Below are 21,805 nucleotides of genomic sequence, written 5' to 3'. Positions count from 1 at the left end.
TTCACCCGGAATGCAAACAAAGAAAATATTCAAAAAGTGCAATGTAATGTAAGACCAAGTAACGCAAGGAATAAAGTATCAAAAAAGCGATTATAGTGAAGAATATCATAAAATAAAATCCTTATGCTCTCTTTGTCACACAATCAGTTTCATAGTTCTTCAAATAAAGTGCATTAATCACAGTAACACGATTAAATTAAAAAATTATAATTTAATATCAGATATAAATATTGATTTCATGAATGTGGTATGAATACCTCGTGGCATGTTTCCATTTTCGGGACCCATCTGATGAATCCAGAAACTTTCCTGGTTCATTTTTTTTGTAATTTTAATTTATATTTTATATTTTATATTATATATAATTAAAAAAAAAAGGCACCGACGCGCTTCGGGGATTGAGCTAGGGAGGGTACCCTTAGGACGTGTTTCTACAAATAATGGTCAATGGATTTATAGTGTGACTTGATATTGATGTGTCAGGTAAACACATTTCGATTTTTTGGATTTTTACTTTGTATATTTAACTCATTTAACCAATAAAAAACCATAATATCTGAAATCTGAAATGTGTTGTTTATATATCGTCCAAAATCATGTGATGATAATAAATTTATGATTTTTTTCTCTCGTAGCCGTTTGTAAAACATTTGAGAGGAAGAAAACTAAATTATTATGAAATAATATTTTAATATTATATTTTTTAAATGAATTCAATGTGATATTAATAAATACAAATCAAACTTTGATTTCTTCATTTAAGTTATATTTAGTTAAACAAATATTGTTAACTAATGATATCATAAATTTATATTCTATTATTGAATACTAACAAAATGAAATTATATTTTTCTAGGGTGCGTACGAAATTAATGTTTTATTGTGGCTGTGGATTTATGGTTTTGCAAAAGTAAAAGAAATAAAAAAAAAAACAGATTTTTCATAGATAGAGAGAACCCCACAAAGATTTTCCTGGATCCGGTGTCTCCAGTTAAGTGGGCAAACTTTCGCCTACTGTTCCCTTTTCTTTTCTGATTTTTCTCAAAATTACAATAAAAAAAACTAAATTTTTATCGTTATTGTAAAGTAGTTTACATCTAACTCAATTTTTTAATTAAAATTGGTTATATTCTAACATTTTATTATATTTCTAGATAAATCTCCCATATCCGTTTCGTCCATTTTTATGCAATTTGGATATTTTTTTTATATTTTTAAAATATATTGATATTTTAAAATATATTAAAAATATTTTTAATATATTAAAAGTACTATATTTTAAAAGTACAGTAAAATACAACACAGAAAAACTAGAAATTGAAAAAACCGAACCCATTTTTATCCTATTTCACAAATTATCGTCCTCCTTTAACTATTTATGTCGGTGTCATTCTTTTCATTATATTTGAGAAGTTAGAATTTAGGAAATCCATTTTCTTAAATATTTGTTTATCCACTAATTTGTAAAAGAAATTAAAATATTTTAAAAATAATTTTTATTTTCACAATTGTCAACTCTCTTTTACAACAAGCAGAAAAAAATAAATCACTAACAGTCTATTCGGTGTGTGAATGTTGTTAGAGTTTCATCAACTTATTTCTAAAGTAAACACTCGTGACTTTGTATCTTTTTGACAATTGCAATCTAATGAGGATTAAATTCCTAATGTGTGAGTAAAAATTAATAATATTTGTAATATTATATTTACTCTTTGATTTACCATAAATTGGTTTTTAAAATTACATGTTAGTAAAAATTCACGGGAATTGAATTTGTGAAGTTCCAAAAAACTTGTCCCTAGTTCAATGAATTAAATTAAAATTTAATTAGGTCAAATTTTATACTTTTTTTACTATATTTGGTCTATCTTCAATTATATTGTATTAAGTTAAGTCGACCGGTCATAAATTTGATTAAGAAAATGAAAACAGAGTTTGAAAAAAAAAATCACGTTTAGCAGTCCGATTTCCTTAATTTTGGACACTTGAATTGAGTATTTTAAGAAACAACTAAGAAGTTAAGTATCGAAACCTAACTTATAAATGAGATGGGAAGGATGTGATGGTTAAGGAAGGGCTAATGTCCCACAATAAGGACACCGACAAATTATATTCTTAAGGATGGGCTAACACCGAAGAAGCATTATTAAATACAAATATGTTGATAGTTACTTACATATACTATAAAAGACGTTTAGGTCCACCACATCACATGCCTGGATTTTCTGAAAAGGCATGTCTTAATTTGGAGCCTCTATATCATATCATGAGATTTTTTTTTTCTTGATAAAAAAACATTGAGAGATTAAATAGGGTTAAATTCCAAGTGGGCATATCCCAGGACTCCATTGAGCCCGTTTAAAAACGGGTCGCCCATTTGAACAAGGCCCATTGGAACAAGCCCGCTACAGAGTCAAACCAATGTGAGATGACAAAATATTGACTTTTTCTTCCTTTACTTTCTATAAGAGAAAGTCTACACTAGGATTTTTGAAACAAATTTATAAACACATTAAACGTATTTTAAGAATTATAGAACAGTTTTCTAAAACATATGAGATACTTTTTACAATAAGCTTTTTGGAACAAATTTTATAGAATAAGTTATTTGTAATACTTTTTTTTTTATGTTTTTTTTTTCATCAGACGAAGATTGTAGTAATGATTGTAGAAGTGGTGTGGTGGACTGAAACAATGTATTTTAGTCTTTTTACGTCATGGGTGCATAGTCAGTGTACTACACCAACCCAGTCATTTTACAAGGTTATAAGTTATAAGTGTAAAAAATAAAATAATTTGATTACTTTTTGGAATAATTTAATGTATAAAATTTTAAAAATATATATTTTAATATATATATATATATATATATATATATATATATATATATTATAATTAAGTTTGATTTTAAGTTGGAAGAAACCAAATTATTATATTTTAAAAAAATTAAAATTAAATTGAATCAAAATTTTAAATATAAAATTTAAATTAAAAATAACTGATATAATGTAGTAATAACACTGACATAACTATTATATTTTTTTAAAATAAAATAAAAATTTAAAAGATTTCAAAAAAATCATAAAGTGACCATTATACGAACGCATAGTCAATTTAACTGAAATTACTAAACTAGACTATTTAAAAAAAATAAAGATTTAAATTAAACAAAAAAAGTAAGAGACGAATTAAATAAACTAGACAAATAAAATAACCAAATGTATAATTAAGTTTTTAATCTTTTAACCTATGAAAATGAATAAATTATATAATAAAATGTGTCATCTAATTAAAAAAAATGATAAATACTCAAATGTAAAATATAACATTTTAAACATTAATTAATAAAATTTAATAAAAGTTTCTATATTGATGAAAATTTTCTTCCTCGAGTGCTCTGAGATTTTAAAAAATAAACTGTATGTACAATAGATAGAAAAAATAAACATTTTGTAGTGTATATAAGAAAAGAAAAAATTAGTTTTTAAGTTAGTTTATTAACGGGTGTGGGTTTACATATTTAGAACTGTAGTACATGCTACTTATTCATATTAGAATATTCAACTATTTAACTTTTAAGTTAACTTCTAAAATTTATTTTGTTAATATTTAATTTCAATTTTAGTAATAATATTGCTATGTGTGGTTTTAACAATGACTATTAAATGTATATTTTAGTTTTCGAATTTTATTCCCTAAACGAATTATTCTATGAATGGTTACTAAAAAAATTTCTGAATATACATTTTTTTTAAAACTCTAATTTTTGTAAAAATTCAAAATTTTAACTTATGCATGCCTTAATTTTATTTTATATAATTTTTGTTTATTATTTGTCTCTGTTAAAAGTACTGAGGGAAAAGATTATTAAATCATAACTATGTGAACTTGTTTTATTACAGTGGTAAATAGCAAGTGATATGAAAAAAAAAGGAGAGGAAGTTCTTATAATTACCCCACTATATAAAGGAAGAAATGAATTGCAGTGAAAGTAAAGAGAAGTAGCAGTGTGTAATTGATTGGTAGGCCTAGGAAGTATCAGAAAATGGCTGTGATCCCATGTCACTGTTACCGTACCGTCGCATCAGACAAACCCTACCTCTCCGGTCACAATCTCCGCCATCGCGCTCCTTTCCCCTCCTCCTCCGTTTCATTCCGCCGCCGAATATCGTGCGTCGCCTCTCCCGCAGTCACTCGTAAGTTCACTCTACTCTTTTTTCTCTATTTCCGATTGTAATCGCTTTCACATTCTCACTCAATCTTCACTTTTCGACATTCACATAATCTAGTTCTAGTTCTCATTTCACATTCAATTTGCTTCGGATTAGGGTTTAAGAAATGTTGAGTGTTCCATGTCAGTCATAAGAACATTTTGATGGTTGACACTGATTTTCAACTTTTGTTTGCGGTTTTGAGAAGTGGCTAGCAGGTTATTGGCTTCTCACTTCGGTTCTTCTGTTTTGCAGAGAAAGTTGCGTTGAAAGATTTTCTTCACATAGATGATTTTGATAAGGACACTATTTTGAAGATGCTGGATCGGGCCATTGAGGTAAAGGCGTTGCTTAAATCAGGGGACAGGTCCTTTCGACCTTTCGAGGGGAAGACCATGTCGATGATATTTACAAAGCCATCCATGAGAACGAGGGTTTCGTTCGAGACTGGCTTTTCGTTGTTAGGGGGGCATGCCATATACTTAGGACCTGATGATATCCAAATGGGCAAGCGAGAGGAGACTCGTGATATTGCTCGTGTTCTGTGTCGCTATAATGACATCATTATGGCTCGTGTTTTTGCCCATCAGGTATGCTCGTGACTTGTAAGTGTGAGTTACTTATGGTTTATTTTGTTATTGGGCTGCGGTTACTCCTGTTTGTGGTTAGTTTTTCCCATTTTCTGAATTCACAAATTAAATATTCAACGCGACCTGCACGAAATGGTAGAATGAAAGTGATTTGTCTTTCTTAGGGATGGAGCGTGTGTGTTCGCAATGTTCCTCTGATTTCTAAACCAACATTGAGGAGGTCAATAAACTTAATTTGGATGAATTATGTTAATTCCAATTCATAAACAGGTGGGAAAGAAAAAAGAGAAGCTATAACTTGTACTCAGATGCTGTTAGTTGCATTAATAGAGCAGTCTATACTGACTTTTGGGATAGAGTAATTCACCCGGTGTTTTGATGATGTCATTAATTCTTGAGCTCCACTGGGATTTGTTGTAATGCATAAAACTGCAAAGAAAAAGCTTGAGTATAAATCCCTGCCAGGATCATTGCCATTGCTTGTGGTAGACAAGAATTTGTGTCCCGTGCCATTGGTAATTTGCAGTGTTGGATTACGTGTAATACTAACAGAAGATCTTGAGATGAATTAACAGTATCTAGCAGGAGTATTTTTCACTAATGTTCATGTCTCTTACAACTTTAGCAAGCTTAGTTCACAACGAAAGAAGTTGTTTTGCGATTGTGGGCATTATGATGTTGGGCTGGGAAGAATTTTTATCTGCTACGAAGATTGTGATCAATCATTCTGAGAAAAAAACTGGGCACTTTTGGTTTACCTTATCTCTTTTTTGTAAAAAGCGATTGTGGGCATTATGATGTTGGGCTGGGAAGAATTTTTATCTGCTACGAAGATTGTGATCAATCATTCTGAGAAAAAAACTGGGCACTTTTGGTTTACCTTATCTCTTTTTTGTAAAAAAAAAATTGCAGGACATACTTGATCTTGCAAAATATGCAACTGTGCCAGTCATCAATGGGTTGACGGACTACAACCATCCCTGCCAGATAATGGCTGATGCCCTTACTATGATTGAACACATTGGTCGGTTTGAAGGTACCAAGGTCAGGTTATGTTACTTGTTTTTGAAGAATTTGCTTCTTCCTAATTATAGGTGGCATTATCAAGGGATTAGGTGTCTGACTATATTCTGCAATACAAATGTCAGGTTGTCTACGTTGGAGATGGAAATAATATTGTTCACTCATGGCTGTTGATGGCATCTGTGATTCCATTTCACTTTGTTTGTGCTTGTCCGAAAGGATTTGAACCTGATGCAAAAACAGTTGAGAAGGCAAGGAAAGCTGGAATCAGCAAGATTGAGATAACTAATGACCCCAAAGAAGCTGTTAAAGGAGCCGATGTTGTGTATTCAGATGTCTGGGCCAGCATGGGGCAAAAGGAAGAAGCTGAACACCGGCGCCAAGTGTTTAAAGGTTTTCAGGTACTTTACATGATATTTTCTATACTATTTTCTTTCAGCCACCTAATCAAATGGTTAGGGCAGAAACCATATGTTCAGTTAAAAATAAATATTTTATTATTTGACAGCGGTTATGTCGTGTTGGAATGTTGTCAGAATTGGACTTAGACCAACTGGTCAGACTGGAAACTGGACAAAACCAGCCCAGTATAATTTTGAAAACCGGTCTTGTAAAGAACCTGTGTAAAACAGTGGTTAAAGCTGTTCGTCTGTAGGAAAAATCAATATTACAAGGATCGACAGTTTCATTAATTATATTTATTTTGTTTCTAATTTTTTTGTTTTTTAACGTTGTTTAACATTTCACATTAAAGATTGTAATAATTTTTAATCATCACCAGTTCAAAATTATAGATAAAGCGTTGATCTTGAATGACTCCCTTCACCGGTTCAATTTTAAAAACTTTATATATAAAATGTGCTGTATTGGAATGGCTTTACTTTGGTTTTGTTATTGTTGACTGGAGATGGCAATTGTATTCTGCAGGTAAACAAAGATCTGATGGAAATGGCTGGTTCAAAGGCATTTTTCATGCATTGCTTACCAGCGGAAAGAGGGGTGGAGGTGACTGACGAAGTTATTGAAGCTCCAAATTCAATAGTCTTCCCGCAAGCTGAGAACCGAATGCATGCACAAAATGCCATAATGCTTCATGTTCTCGGCAAGTAGAAACATTAGCTAGCGTACACTTACTGCAACAGTTAGTTTTGGCTTTCAGCAGTTTGTTCGCTGTATTATTAACTTTGGAATTTTGAGTGCGTCGGTATTATCTATTAGCTCTTTAAGAACAGGTAAATCGTAATAAAATGGTAGCGGTATCTAATTTCTTTTCCTCTTATGCTCCAAGTTTGGTTCTTTATTTGGTTTGATTCCTTTGAAGTAAAAAGAGTGCGCTAGGTCCAGTACAAGTTTAGCTATCGATTACAAATAGACCTTTGAAATGTATTATGTATTAGAAATTAAAATATATAATTTGAATATTTAAATTCTTCTTTTACAGCCATATTGAGATTCTTTTACTCATTCTTATTAAATATTTTCTTTTAATCAGACATTTTATACACTGCTTTTGCATTTAATAAAAAAAATTCTCATTCATTTTATTGTTTTCTTTTATCTTTATTCATATAAGCAGTTTTTTTACTTTTTATCTCATGGTCTTTATTTATGAAAAAAAATTGTTACTAGTTAGAAACGGTAAAAGTGATTGTAAATTATTTTCAAATGTAGAATTTAACCGTGGTATTGTTTTGAAATATTCATTGTCTATTTTGCTGAGGGAACCACGGCATCGGTATTTTATTAAAATTTTAATTACACAAATACTTGTTTTGAATAATAAATGCTAAAATTGAATTTGATAAAATGAATACATATTAAATATTATTATAAAGTAAATTATTAACTTCTTTAATCATACCTATTAATTTTGAAAATTTGAATTAAATATTTGATTTGAGAAAAGACTAGCTTCAACTATAAATTAAATTTTTACCTTGAACATATCTATGGTAAAACACACCTTATTTAAAATTTTATGTTTTTATTCTATAACTTTATTATATATTAAAATGAACCATGTTAAAAAGTCAAATTGTTCCAATTTTATTTATTATTCAGTTTAAAATAGTTTCGATGAAACAGCCAGGGGATTTTAAATTGAATGGAGAGAAACTCGTATTAACCCTTCCCACGAGCAGTGTGCCCGGCTATTGGCTGAACAAAAGCCACAAAGTAGACCTCCTGTTAAATGTACACAACGGTTCACAAGCATAGAATCAAGTTGGAGATCATCTCAATCCACAGTTAAAGTTTGAAGTAAGAACTCAGAAAGTTAATTAACCATGTCTTAAAGTGTTAATATTAGAGTAGGAGAGAGTTTCATAATTGCCCCCAGCTCAAGTACATTGAAGACTCAAACCAGATTGAATTTTCCTGAAAAATATATAGCTTCCATAACTCGTGTGGTTGTCATTTGAATTGTCAGTAAATGAATAATAAAAGACAGCAAAAAGAAGAGCAAAAGAAAAAATTGGTATAATATAACCAAGGCAACATGAATAAAGGGGGCAAAATTAGCCACTATATTCATTTGCATGCATCTGTGTAGGCGTGGGAAGACCCTTGATCTGCATCTGCTTGTACATCCATTGCCAATTCTCTAATGTCACTTCACCACCAAGTGACCGGATAACAGATCCACCACTGCACGCGCCTACTTTGCAGCATTCTTCTAGTGATAGACCCTTGATCACTCCATACAGAAATCCGCTTGCAAAAAGGTCCCCTGCTCCTGTAGCATCGCATGCCTTCGTTTCCCCAATGGCTGGGACTCGTATCATCTGACATGTAAAAGGCTTAGTTTATGTAGTTAATAATTTGTCTTTAACTTTTCAACACCTATTCTAGAACCCTAGCAGGCGCAAAGACCAAACAACAAGAAAGCAAAAGCTGCTGAACTTATCCCTAATATTTTTAACCACAATGTGCTTAATGTTTGTACAGTTTGTACACCTTCATTACCTCCATCCTCTTTTACATATAAAACTTTCAATAACAAATTCGTACAAAGTAATAAACTACGCAAATGTCTAGCTAATTATGGCATCTTGAGGCAAATAACAAAAGGTTCATGGTGGGAGAGGAAACAGAGAGAATTGGGAAAGGAGCCAAGCAGGAAATGTCACAGAATGACAGAAAAAAAATTTGCATACCTCCTTTCCATGTTTAGCAATGCACCCATTAGAGCCCAATGTCACCACAGCCCATTGGCAGTATTTGGAAAGAAATTCTACAGCAGCTATAGAATCAGCATTCTGTTCACCCCTGTAATCCGTGGTAAAGTAAATTGATATCACTTATTTACAAGACAAAATTACATGATACATAATTAATGAACAAAATTTCTTCATTCACTAAGAAACTGAAGATAAATTATATTTTCAATAATGCTGAGTGAAATGCAAACGACAGCCACCTTAAAAGCTCAGCTGCTTCATCCTCATTGGCAAAGCAAAGGTCTATATTCCCAGATTCCAGTAGCTTTAGAAGCGGTAGTTTAAAGTTCCTGACCATCTTGTCAAAATAAAGAGGTCATGAGTGAGAAATATAATATTTAAATAAACTAAGCAGAAGACTTCTTAAAAACTAAACTTTCGTATTCCTATTCATAATGGTAGTCATCATGAGCACTTTCATGCATTAATATTTGAGATTATGCAAAAAAGAATACAAAGTCTTGTGCGTATAGCAAAAACAAACAAAAACAAATCAAATATGTTTAGTAATTATTTCTGTGGACTAACCGGCTAAGAGTTATAAGACTTAGCAGCACTTCATAAACTCGGTTTTATCAAAACAGCCCTTTTTGAGTTGATATGTTGGAAATGAAAACTCTAATCACAAACTTCCCAGGCTCAAGGAAGAGAAATTTTTAAATACCTCAAAACTGGCCAAATCCAAGGAAATAAGAAGGCCTTCCTGTTTGGCTAAATGAATTGCTGCTTGAATAACTTCCAAGTTGAGTATTGCATATCTCAACACCAACCACTGAAACGTAAGTATATAAAAACCAAGTCAACAGAGATCCTCTAGGTGATACATTATTAGTGATAGATGTAGTACAACGGACAGAAGAGCAAGCCATGTTAAAATAAATCGGATTTAACATGAAAAAGCGATTCAGCCCCTAAAATCTAATATAAAATAAATCCCAGTTAACACATTGACAATTAGAAAAACATGATTAATAAAATATAAAAATATCTAGAATAGGGTACCAAAGAAAAGTAACCAACCTTGGATCCCATGAAATCCTCTTTCATCAACTCTTGAGCCTTGCAAAAAGGAAAAAGAGAGCATATATCAATCAAAAAACCTTCATAAAAGACATCCTAATTTACCCTCCAAGAATCCAGAAAGGGTGTTAGAATTACCTGAACTTTGACAGCATTTGAGAGACAAGGTCGCATTGTACGGTTGCCCGACTCATCAACCAAGCAAACACACTGGTACACAAAACCCATTGTTATGCTTTATGGTAGGGTAAATCACATCTTGAGGTTACCTTAAATTCCTTGGATACCCTTTCTTTATTACTCCATACCAATACTAATATTATACTAGTTTCATCAATTGTTTGAATACATTATTTTGAAACGTATTCTTTAAAAAAGTAGAGAGTTATGCATAATTACAGAGACAAAAATTAGATATTGCATCTTTCAAGTGTTGTCTGAACTTTTGTATGACTTTTCCATCAAAATTGAAATAGTATCTCAGTAATCCGTGAAGTTTGTCTTAACGGATCCCCCGTGAAGTAAAAATTCAATTTTTTTTGTAAGTTTTTCCTTCCAAGAAATTGGGGAAGTGTTGGTATAATTTGCTCTACACAATAGTAAGCACTCTAAGGGAAGTTTGTACGTATGAGGTGAGGAAATAGGAAACCTGTGCCGTGTGTCCTTGCTTCTTGCGGAGTCGTGACAGCTCGACGCCATTGGAGGTCATGTTATTAACAAAAAGCTGGCCTTGTTCATCGTCCCCGTAGGCTCCAATAATTCCGCTTGAAATTCCAAAACCGCTACTGAGCCCGCGAATTGTGTTGGCAACGCTGCCACCGGCGAGAGTTTTCATGGGAGAATGAGCGTCGTGGGAGTGGGTTTTAACCTCGCCCAGTATGCCATTCAGTTCTTCAATTCCAACCTACAATGACATGGATAGGAAAATAATTTAGTTAACCGCGTTCTTGGAGACAATTGAGTTGGATTACAAAGCGAGCAAACCGGAACGGAGCCACCGCGCTCGCCGGAAATTTGACGGAGAAGGGACCAATCGACGGTGGCAACATTGTCGACGAGGGCGAAGGGCTGGAGACCGAGAACCAAGGGCGCGTGGCGGGAGTTGTGATTATGGTTTTGGTTTTGGATTTGGGATTGGGAAAAGGGCTCGGCACCCATTGATTACTGTGTAAGAAGTGTTAATTGTAAAAGCGTGTATGGGAGTAAGTGTAGTTTGTTTTTATGGATCTATATTTCTGAATTTGCATGAACGCGCCGTGACATTTGCGTCATTGGGCTCTCTCTCTCTTCCCTCTGTGTAAACCCTTCTCTTTCCCTCTTAGCCTAGTCTCCCAAGAAGATGTAATTTGACCCACACAATTACTTTCCTTAATTTGACAATAAAAATCTTTATTAAATTCCTTAATTATCATTTTTTTAATTAATTCTTACTTTAGTTTTTTAAATTTTATTTTATTTTTATTTCATTAAATTTTAATTTCATTAAATTTTAACCTCTTACGTATTTTTCGTTTAATTTTTATTATTTTTTACTATTTCATATTCAGAAATTTTATACTTTTAAAGTGTTAAGAAAGGAAAGATGTAACATCCCAAAAATACGTCTAAAACTATATAATAGAATAATCACATTAAATAATATTACAAATCAGTCTTACATTAAAAGAGAACGTACGGTTGTGGCCGAACGGCCTTACAAAGAAGGACAAGAAATTTAAAGCTGTACAAGGTGCAATTCTGACCGAATGGTTTACAAAAACCTATACCGAACGGTCAAACAAAAGCAAAAGGAAAAGTTGATCGAGCGATTACCTTACTATCAGACTATACTACTGACCGAACGGTTCTACTGTTCGGTCTTAACTTCTACCTCGACTAAGTTTTCTTCTTCCAGCGCCTCTTCTAGCAGCTTCTCTCCTTCTGCTCACATCCACATGGATGATCATTGCAACAGAAGGACAACTGAACGTACAAAACAGACAAGACAGAAAACATAGGGTAAGCTTATGTAATTTAATTCATGTATAAACATATATTTCACACAATCAACCAAACAAGATAATTCATCATTTGTTCATGCAAAGCCTAATACTATATTGACTGTCCGGACTGTATGAAATATGTGTAGCTACAACGTTCGTGCACTCGGGTGATGTAGTAACTGGGATACCCTCAACAGCTGTCACCCGAGGTTAGTCTTATCTGTCCAAATTAACCATAAGGACTAGGACCTCCTGTCGTTCCCACACATGACTTACCCTCCTCTACGTAAGGACGAGTAATCACGGAACATCAGGATGAACCGCTAGCTTAGCATGCCCACATTCATACTTTACCAATTCCAATATACATTAATGAGTCATTCCTCCCCGAAACGCTCGTCCATAATCCAAAACATATCATCCATATCATGTTCTCTTCATCTTTCATTATTAATTATCTCAATTTCACCTTCGTACAAAGATTATTAAGGACACCAAATATCGAACGTTTAATCCTAACTCAGAACGAGAACGAACACTTGGAGCGAGACAGAGAGGTCTCCAGTTCCAGAACAGATTAAGACCGAGAGGGTTACTATCGGGTTGAGAAAGAAACCGAGTACAATCATATATCACAAGAACGATTAGAATGAACATTACTTACAGAATGAGCCAATTAAATGAATTGACTCTTGAGAGCTCAAACCGAACACTGCAAAAACCATTCCAAGTGTTAAGACTCTAGGCCGAAACCAATTAATACGGACACTTCAAAGAATAATACTTAGAAGAATTCACATGATGAAATCGTACGCTTATAAATACTTAGCTTATTTGAATTTAGCAATCAAGAAAACTGAATGTCAGTCAATGACCGAGCACGGTAGAGAGAAAACTCTATTGAAGTTGGACGAACGCTATTTTCATCAAGATAGATTATAAAAGAAAAGAAAATGAGCGCTTGGTGTAAGACTGAGCACTACTCAGTACGAGCGCTTGGTGTAAGACCGATCACTACTCAGTGCAAGCGCTTGGTGTAAGACCGAGCACTACTAAACTTATAGTAGAAGGCTTGATAAATATAATAAGATACCATTTGGAGTAGTGTTTAAGAACAAACGAAAATATACAAATACATATATATATATATATATATATATATATATATATATATATATATATATATATATATATATATATATATATATACTTAAGTTTATAACCGAATACCAAGAACCAACTATGTTTGGCCGAACGCTCATGCACAGTATTTCGAAACGAAGACACTCATCCTCAACTAGGATTCTTCCCAAATGAAAGAATCCAATTCCAACCAAGTTCACTAGAAAAACCGAACGGTCAAGGACCGTTCAGTGACGAACGTACACTTTCATAGGGGAAATTTCATACCAGAATTATTTATTTTCAACTCATTTCTCAACATATATATTCATAATTTCATACATTCATATCATAGTCAATTTCCATACTTCATACAATCCAAACATAGCAACCATCATATTTCATATTAATTCAGTCAATTCAACGAACGTTCATGCAATACAGCAACATACAAATTAAATTAGATAAGCTTCCCTTACCTCTGAGCGTTCACAGAGACAAAATACAGTTCACCACTACCAGTTCTTCTACCCTCAATGCTCGATAATTTTCCAACTAAACCAAGTAAAACCAAAACACTCTCAGAACCACTCATTTGGAGAATGGTGATCAACACATGAAACCAGAATTGAGTTTGCATGTCTAGGAAAACGAACGAATGGGTGAAGAGAAGGACTTACCAGCTCAGCTTCACAAACCGAACGGTTTATCTGGAAGCTCTTGACGCCGGAAGTGCTTCTATGGTGTCTGAACGGAGATCGGAGAAGAAATGGTGAAGATTTCTTAGAGAGAAGAATGAGATGTAGTGAGAAGAGGAGCAAATGAGATTTTTCAGAATCTGAGAATAAGGGTGCATGCAGAGAGTGTGACATGAATTTCTGAAAATCAAGTTTTCCTTCCCACGTCAAAACGAGCGCCCGCTCATTTGTCAACATCTGCATTCCACTATCTGATTTCCGGATCCTCTTCGATTGACACCTGACGTCCGTTCAGAAAGTTTTTAGGTGTATTTTTTTTAAATGGTTCTGACAAAAGATTTTATTATTAATATAAAAATAATATTAAAACAATAAAAATATATATATCAATCATAACACTGTTTAATTTATTAACATAACAAATAAAAATAATAATAAATATGATAACAACATCTCACTAGATTAATTAAAAATTAATCTTTAAATATTTAATTAAAAAATACAAATATTATGACTATTTAATATACGAAAAAAATTAATAAGGTCTCAATTAAAATTACATAAATTTATAAGAAATTTAAATTTTAATTATTAAATTCTTTACATTATAGTAATGTTTTTAAGTTAATTTTTTACTGTATTTTATTTAGACCAAAACAATATACAAGATATTGATTGAAACAGTTTGATTATTTTGAAGTATATAATTCAGTTACCTAATATATTTAAACATTTTATAGATAAAATAATAACATATAACTTATCTTGTTTTTAATATATTTCTTATAGCTGTTTCTAGAATAATAATTACTCCTTTATAAAATAACATTACAAAAAAAAAATTACAAAGAAACTTTTTCATGATTATTTTTTATATTTTTATCATTTCATACTTAAATTATTACTAACGGAAAAATATACATTAATATATCATGAATAAAATTAATTATATCAGTTTTAAATTGATTAAAAAAGGAAAAAAGTAGTGATAACTGGATTTTTTTATTATTTTAAAAAATTATATTATAATTACTAACTCAAATTGTAATTTTTTTATTTTTATATAAAATTATTTGTTTATGATACTAATTAATTTATAAAAATAAGTTATACGTTTATAAATAAATTTTAATTATTTTTATTAAAAATGCAAAGCTTAAAAGTAAACTTTGACTGATAAATTTTATCTTATAAAAATTAAATAATAAATATTAGGTTAGATATTATTTTTATCTCGAGTACAAGTTTAAACTAATTTATCTAAAAATACATAATTTTTTTCATTTTAAATGTATTTATAAATTTAATAAAATTGAATTAAAATGATTAAATTCACGTATTTTTAAATATGAATATCTTTAAATATAAAAAATAAATTAAATAAAGTTTTAAAAAATAATTAATTTCAATTTTCTTAAAGGAAACAAAATGATATTTTTTTTGGTACTTGAATTGTATTAATTAAGATTCCTTAATTTTAGAATAAATTAATCGTGAGAATAAACTAAACATTAATAGTAATATGATACATGCCCAACACCACCAATATGGTTAAAATAGATTGTTAAATAATTTTGATACTATATTAAAAAGTGGTATTTATCTTTGCAAAGTGAAAATACGTACTCATCTATATAGCTTAAATCTACCTAAACTCTAACATTGTGTTTTTTCTTTTAAGAATAAATTGTGTGCTAGGATGGAATAGGGAGGAACCAGTGTGTTTCTTTAAGATGATTTGAGGATATATGCAAAGAACAATGTGAGGGATAAGGTGGAGGATCTAAGCAACACAAGGGAATTAGAAAGGAAAGGGAGGTCACTAAAATTGATTTTACACAAAAGTCCTTTTAAACTTTCATCAATGAAATTCCTTTAAAATTTATTTATATATAAATATAAATAAATATTAAAAACATATTTATTTATATAAAAACATTTTCTAAACTTAATTAGTCAATTTTTTAATTAAATAAATTAAAATAATTACTATACTTACATGTTAAACCATTCTATTATAAATAATAACTATATATTAAATTAATTATTTAATCACAATACTATTATATATTTATATCTTTAAAAAACATAATATAACAAATGATATTTTGGATGTTTCTTCTTACATAACATACCATATTTTTTATATTATATTAGTTATCGTTTATAATATCAGAGTCTTAAATAGGTAAATCTATAATATTTATCTCTCTTAAAATATCTTATTTTTTTATCCTCATCTACAATATAATAAAAGAAATGATAATTAATAATATTAAATTATAAAATAATAAATAATTAAATTAAATTAAATAGATTGGTAAATCAATCTGACTTATCACTTATTAAACCTGAGTGAGCCAGATGAACTAAAACTCATAGTGGTCTTGGTTGGCCAATCGGTTAAAACACGGCACTATGATTTCTATGATTTCTTGTCTTCCATAATTATTAATGGCATCACACATAATTAGAGAAACATTCAAACATCTTTGGTCATTACACAACACCACATCCGAAAAGTTTTTTCTAAAACTCATTTTCCGAAACATACTTCATGTAGATGTATTTTGGCAAACTCATTCTGAATAACAATATATAAGGTCTGGAAAGTTTGTTTTGAAAATTTTAGTATGGAAAGTTTATTTCAAAATGTATTTGGTACATTCTGAAAATTCTGTTTCCAAAATTTCATTCCATTCCAAAGTTTTGTTCAAAAAAACTTGGTCCGACACTTTTTTGGAATATATAATTCGAAAGTGACATTTATGGAAGGGAAAATGTAATTTTGATAACCTGAGAGGAAACATTGAAGAAATTGTAGGGGTGCAGGAAGTAGGAGTCAAATTTTCACACCCAACCGAACAAGCTGAGAAAGCCCAACCCGGTTAGTTATGGGCCAAGCCCGTTTTTTGTTATAGTGATGGAAACCCCAAAATACCCTCTCCATGAAAGAGGGATACTCTACTCTTCCATTTTGGTTGGGAGTGGAAGCGTAAGCAGCGAGCAGTAGTGGAAATGGGAACCCTTGGGAGAGCGATATACAGCGTTGGTTTCTGGATTCGCGAGACTGGACAGGCCATCGATCGTCTCGGTTCCCGCCTTCAGGGCGGTTACTTTTTCCAAGAGCAGCGTTTGTCTCTTTCCCCTTTTCTTTTTCTTCTTTCCCATGCCCTAATTTCTGCCATATTATAATCACGTTACATTCTATGATCATTGTTCATGATTCCAGACTTATGTTCTTCTTTTCCACTTAGATTCGACCAGGCAGTGACTAAGCCAATTAATTGTATTCCCTGTTGTGATCAGTGTCTAGGCATCGAACTCTGATGAACATATTTGATAAGGCTCCTGTTGTTGATAAGGATGTATTTGTTGCGCCAAGTGCCTCCGTCATTGGAGACGTTCATGTTGGAAGAGGATCATCCATTTGGTATGGATGTGTCTTGAGAGGTAAGCTATCCCATTGGATAATTCATGTGTCCCAACATTTCATGGATATTCTTTTCTTCTCCGTCATTTCTGAACAGATTTCGTGTTCTGTGATCTTTTAATGTAAATTCAACGTGACATGTTTTGCTTTTTATTCGCTGTTGATATATGTGTTAATCATGTGCCAAATTTATTTTATGAATAGGTGATGTTAACAGCATCAGAGTTGGAAGTGGAACTAACATACAGGATAACTCTCTGGTGCATGTTGCAAAGTCAAATTTAAGTGGGAAGGTCTTGCCTACAGTTATTGGGGATAATGTTACTGTGGGTGAGGAACAATTTTCTAACCATTAAGAATGGTGCCGTGCTCTGTTTTTAATGGGAATTTATGTTTTTACTTAACAGGTCATAGTGCTGTTTTACACGGTTGTACTGTTGAGGACGAGGCTTTTGTTGGTATGGGTGCCGTATTACTTGATGGAGTAGTTGTTGAGAAAAATGCCATGGTTGCTGCTGGAGCCCTTGTGAGGCAGAATACAAGGATACCTTCTGGCGAGGTATGTCTGTATTTGTTTACTGTTTTGCTACATTAAATAACGAGTATTAGGATAGTTTTTTTTGGTCATGTTAGTCTACATTTATTTTTGGGATTCATTCCATTGTTGAGTATTAGGTTTCGTGAAGTAATAATGTGCTTGCATATTCAACAAAATTTCGTGAAGTGGGCACAAGTAAATTGACGCAATAGGTCAGAGAAAAAAATATTTGTTGACATTGTCACTTCTAAGAATTTTAATAAAAAAAGACAAATTTATTTTAATAAAGGAGATGGTGGAACTTGATCCATAAGTTGTAACCTTAGATCATTTGCAAGGTAATGATGATATGAAGAATTTTAGGAGTTGACATGGAGGAGAATAAATAACTATCACCAGTAATTTAGTCAGAAACTCCTGAATAAAATATCCATGGATTTTGACTATTAGTTGATTGAGACACTGATAGTGGGAGCTTTAGTAGCACAGGCTTGTTAGTGGCCTTTAATTGAAGACATTCTTGTATTCTGCTTCTTACACTCTTGCTTATCCTAACAATAGATAGATAATTCTAACCCACCTGTATGTGAACAGCGTGCAGCTGACAGTTGTAGACAGTGCCAGTAACTTGACCATTAGAGGAGATAGGCAGAGTGAGAATGAAACTGCCGTTATACCAGGTTGTAAAATCTTGCTGTAATGCTAGAGTGAAAAGGCAATAAACAGCATCAATATTAATGTACATCTCAAAATAAATTACAATTACGAGTAATAAAAATTAAGGTGTAACTCCCGAAAAGCAAAGTCTCCGTCTCTTCATTATTAATCTAAACTAGACATTAATCTCCAACAATGAAACTGCTTCTAACATAGAACCTTGGTATATATATTAAATCGTATGCTGTTGCTTATGGAAACAAGAATCTTAGTATAGAGGATGGATAATTACCGAGTTAATAAGTTGGGTGAATACCAAAAGAATCTGAGAAGTTTAAGGATACGAAGGAACCAAAGGAAAATTAAATCTTTAACGGTCTTTTCTGATGCAAAATTATCTGTATCTTGATTTCACTTGAAGAATAATGTATTGCATATACATGTACGATCATGAATATTACTACGTAAATTACGAGGGAAGTGAGAATGAGAGCAAATTTTTATGAAATTTGAATCAAATCTGTAAGTTATTACACCTGATAAAATTTAAAACAAATCCTAACCTAATCTGATGCGCAAATAATAGTGAAAGTGCTTGGTCATTGTGATCATGTTTATGAAATTCTGATGTTTCCAAAGCTCCGATACAAGTCCATTTCATGCCATTTTTATCTTAGCTTTGGTTTTGTTGACTGATTGGCAAAGTTTGTGAATCCTTCGTAGGAACACCTGTATTGCATCAACCAACCCTATCACTATGACACCTATCAGTTATGACCATACCAGAAACCTAATATCTTTTATAGGGAATACTTGTGGTTCTTAACTCTCACCTTATCAACAAGCCCCAACCCAGTACCATATAACACTTTTCTTGAACTATTACTTGTTACATTTGTCATGATTCTTACATTGCTTCTTGAATATAGGGATAACAATTGAACCTGTCCCTAGCAAATATCGTCTGAACCCGTCTGATCTGAGAATCCTTGTATTAATTGACTATGAATGAGTATGGTTTATATCCTATTTTTTTAAAGTTGGGTATGGAAATATCCGTCCTAATACTCATTTTGTTCTTATACCCGTTTTTATTTTAAATTACTAAAATACATTTAATTTAGTAGTTAATTTGAAAACCCCTTATATATAACTGCGTGATCTTGTATACTACTGTACTATGAGTTTTATCATAAGTTTCAAACTACCTAAATTTTCTTTCTTGGTGAAAAGAATACGATTCTAGTGTTGGTTAGGCTGTTTTTTATGCATGTTATGTGTCGTTAATGAGCTGCAGCTTGGATATTTTACAGGTATGGGCAGGCAATCCTGCAAAGTTCCTGAGAAAGCTAAGTAATGAGGAGATAACATTCATCTCACAGTCAGCCATCAATTATACTAACCTTGCACAGGTCCATGCTGCTGAGAATTCGAAGTCGTATGATGAAATTGAGTTTGAGAAGGTGTTGCGAAAGAAGTATGCTCGTAAAGATGAGGAGTATGACTCTATGCTGGGTGTTGTTCGCGAGATCCCACCAGAGCTTATTCTTCCCGATAATGTCTTACCTGATAAAGCAGAAAAGGCTCTTCAAAAATGAGATATTTTAAAGCATTGTCTTCAATTCTAATATTGAATGACAATGGGACTTTTTTGCATTTACAAATTCATGGAAGAGGGATTTTTTTTTCATTCCCAATAATAGCAGACATTGTCTGCGCTAGAATCAATCGTGCCTCCTTACGATCCAGGAAGCAGTTATTCCTTAATATTTTGAATTCTGTTCACTAATTTGGTAAAGGCAAATGCCATGTAGAATTATGTATGCCGATCTTAGTGTTTGTTGTATCCAGTGCAAGTGATTTCACATTTTTTTATCTTGTTTATCTTTATGTTGAAGACATTCTTTAGTGCTCGTTGACATGTTTTATTGACGAGGACACCTACGACCGTGTTTATCTTCAGTATGGTACAGTGGGATAATGATTATTTCATGGCGGGTGAGAGGTTTCAATAATAATGCAGTTTGCAGAAAGAATAGAAGTTGGGTATCTCTGAAAAGGAACTTATTCATTGTTTATTCTTTTTCCGTCTCGATTTCATCTTAAAAAGTGGTTACTGAGAACAGTTTTATAAAACGAATTTTCCACACGAAGCATGTATTACACAAGTGTTTATTTACCGTTGATATTGACCTACGTGTATATTGGTATGAGCAAACGAACCTGTTCATATGAAACAGATTACTAGTTTAAAGGTGATCCAAAATTATCAAATAAGGATAACACATCACGGCTAAAAGTAAAGATATTTAAGATCTTATTTTTGGTGAATTGATTAAAGTGATAGATTATACTATCTTTCAAAAATACCACATCATTGCTCGTGTATTCCACTAAGCGAAGGAGTTTTTATACCTGGATATCTGCATCTATTTATATATATTAATAAATTTAAATAAAATAATCTAAAAATAAATTTTCAAACTATAAATTAAAAAAATAATTAAAGTTCAAATTAAATAAAAAAATATTAACGGAAATTAATTTAATCTTTTTAAAAAATAAATTTAAATGAATTTATTAAAATATAAATTTTGACAAATTAATCTTTTACAAAATAATTGCATAACTGAAAGAATATATATGAAGTCAAATTTTAAATGATCATTCTATATAATTAATATTTCTTTGATTAATAATTTTGATTTGGTTACTTAAATTTTTTAAAAAAAAACACTTCAATAAAACTTATTAATAATTATTAAAAGGTAATAAGTATTTATGAGTAAAATACCATTATCTTTCAAGTAAACAGTATGTACTGAATTCATACATCATTGGATATTTTTTTTAATGTCTACTAAGTATAAGTAAATTGTTCTATGTTATTAATTTATTTGGTAATTAGAGTTGTTTTTTGATAAAATATTACTATGAGTAAGATTCAATAAAATTTGATCAATTTTTTTTTTCTGTTCTTAAGGTAGAAAATAGAACCAAAAATTCTTTTACTTTATCATCACATGCTCATTACCCATTAGCTGGTATCCATACATCGTCCTTGAACAGAGGTCATCAAGGTTTCATTAGTATAAGAAATTGTGAAATCCCATAAATTGGTAATAAGACAACCCAGTTAATCCTGAACTAGTGGCGGTTTTTTACTGCACCTCTATATATTTGTTCTTGCACTCTTGTGTAAAAAAAAATGATTTTGTTTTTTATAATTTCAAGTCATTTTTCACTTAATTTTCAGATTGCAGAATCCCAATTCGAAAAGTCATATATTTAACTTCTGGATTGTGGAATCAGA

At 31.6% G+C, this 21,805-nt stretch overlaps 3 protein-coding genes across 3 annotated transcripts; 2 read left to right on the top strand and 1 right to left on the bottom strand.

The window, feature by feature from the left end:
• Nucleotides 1-3,979: 3,979 nt before the first annotated feature.
• Nucleotides 3,980-7,098, top strand: LOC108340997 (ornithine carbamoyltransferase, chloroplastic). Its single transcript, XM_017578590.2, has 5 exons — nucleotides 3,980-4,196; nucleotides 4,467-4,801; nucleotides 5,714-5,845; nucleotides 5,950-6,225; nucleotides 6,752-7,098. Exons 1-5 carry the CDS (start codon nucleotides 4,046-4,048, stop codon nucleotides 6,932-6,934), a joined length of 1,077 nt encoding a protein of 358 aa, XP_017434079.1. The 5' UTR covers nucleotides 3,980-4,045; the 3' UTR covers nucleotides 6,935-7,098.
• Nucleotides 7,099-8,144: 1,046 nt separating this feature from the next.
• On the bottom strand, nucleotides 8,145-11,397 carry LOC108341125 (uncharacterized). The gene is made up of 8 exons (XM_052876042.1): nucleotides 11,047-11,397; nucleotides 10,712-10,966; nucleotides 10,201-10,272; nucleotides 10,063-10,101; nucleotides 9,707-9,814; nucleotides 9,243-9,340; nucleotides 8,980-9,091; nucleotides 8,145-8,607 (listed from the first exon to the last, which is right to left on the bottom strand). The coding sequence occupies exons 1-8, from the start codon at nucleotides 11,218-11,220 to the stop codon at nucleotides 8,341-8,343; spliced, it is 1,125 nt and encodes a 374-aa protein (XP_052732002.1). The 5' UTR covers nucleotides 11,221-11,397; the 3' UTR covers nucleotides 8,145-8,340.
• A 5,421-nt stretch (nucleotides 11,398-16,818) lies between these two features.
• Nucleotides 16,819-20,367, top strand: LOC128196136 (gamma carbonic anhydrase 1, mitochondrial-like). Its single transcript, XM_052876041.1, has 5 exons — nucleotides 16,819-16,997; nucleotides 17,174-17,317; nucleotides 17,502-17,627; nucleotides 17,705-17,856; nucleotides 19,806-20,367. The coding sequence occupies exons 1-5, from the start codon at nucleotides 16,883-16,885 to the stop codon at nucleotides 20,088-20,090; spliced, it is 822 nt and encodes a 273-aa protein (XP_052732001.1). The 5' UTR covers nucleotides 16,819-16,882; the 3' UTR covers nucleotides 20,091-20,367.
• The last annotated feature ends 1,438 nt before the right edge of the window (nucleotides 20,368-21,805 follow it).

This window comes from Vigna angularis, chromosome 4 (assembly GCF_016808095.1).
Source record: "Vigna angularis cultivar LongXiaoDou No.4 chromosome 4, ASM1680809v1, whole genome shotgun sequence".
Classification (NCBI taxonomy): domain Eukaryota; kingdom Viridiplantae; phylum Streptophyta; class Magnoliopsida; order Fabales; family Fabaceae; genus Vigna; species Vigna angularis.
The sequence above is the reverse complement of the archived record's forward strand: the minus strand, read 5'-3'. Positions and strand labels throughout refer to the sequence as shown.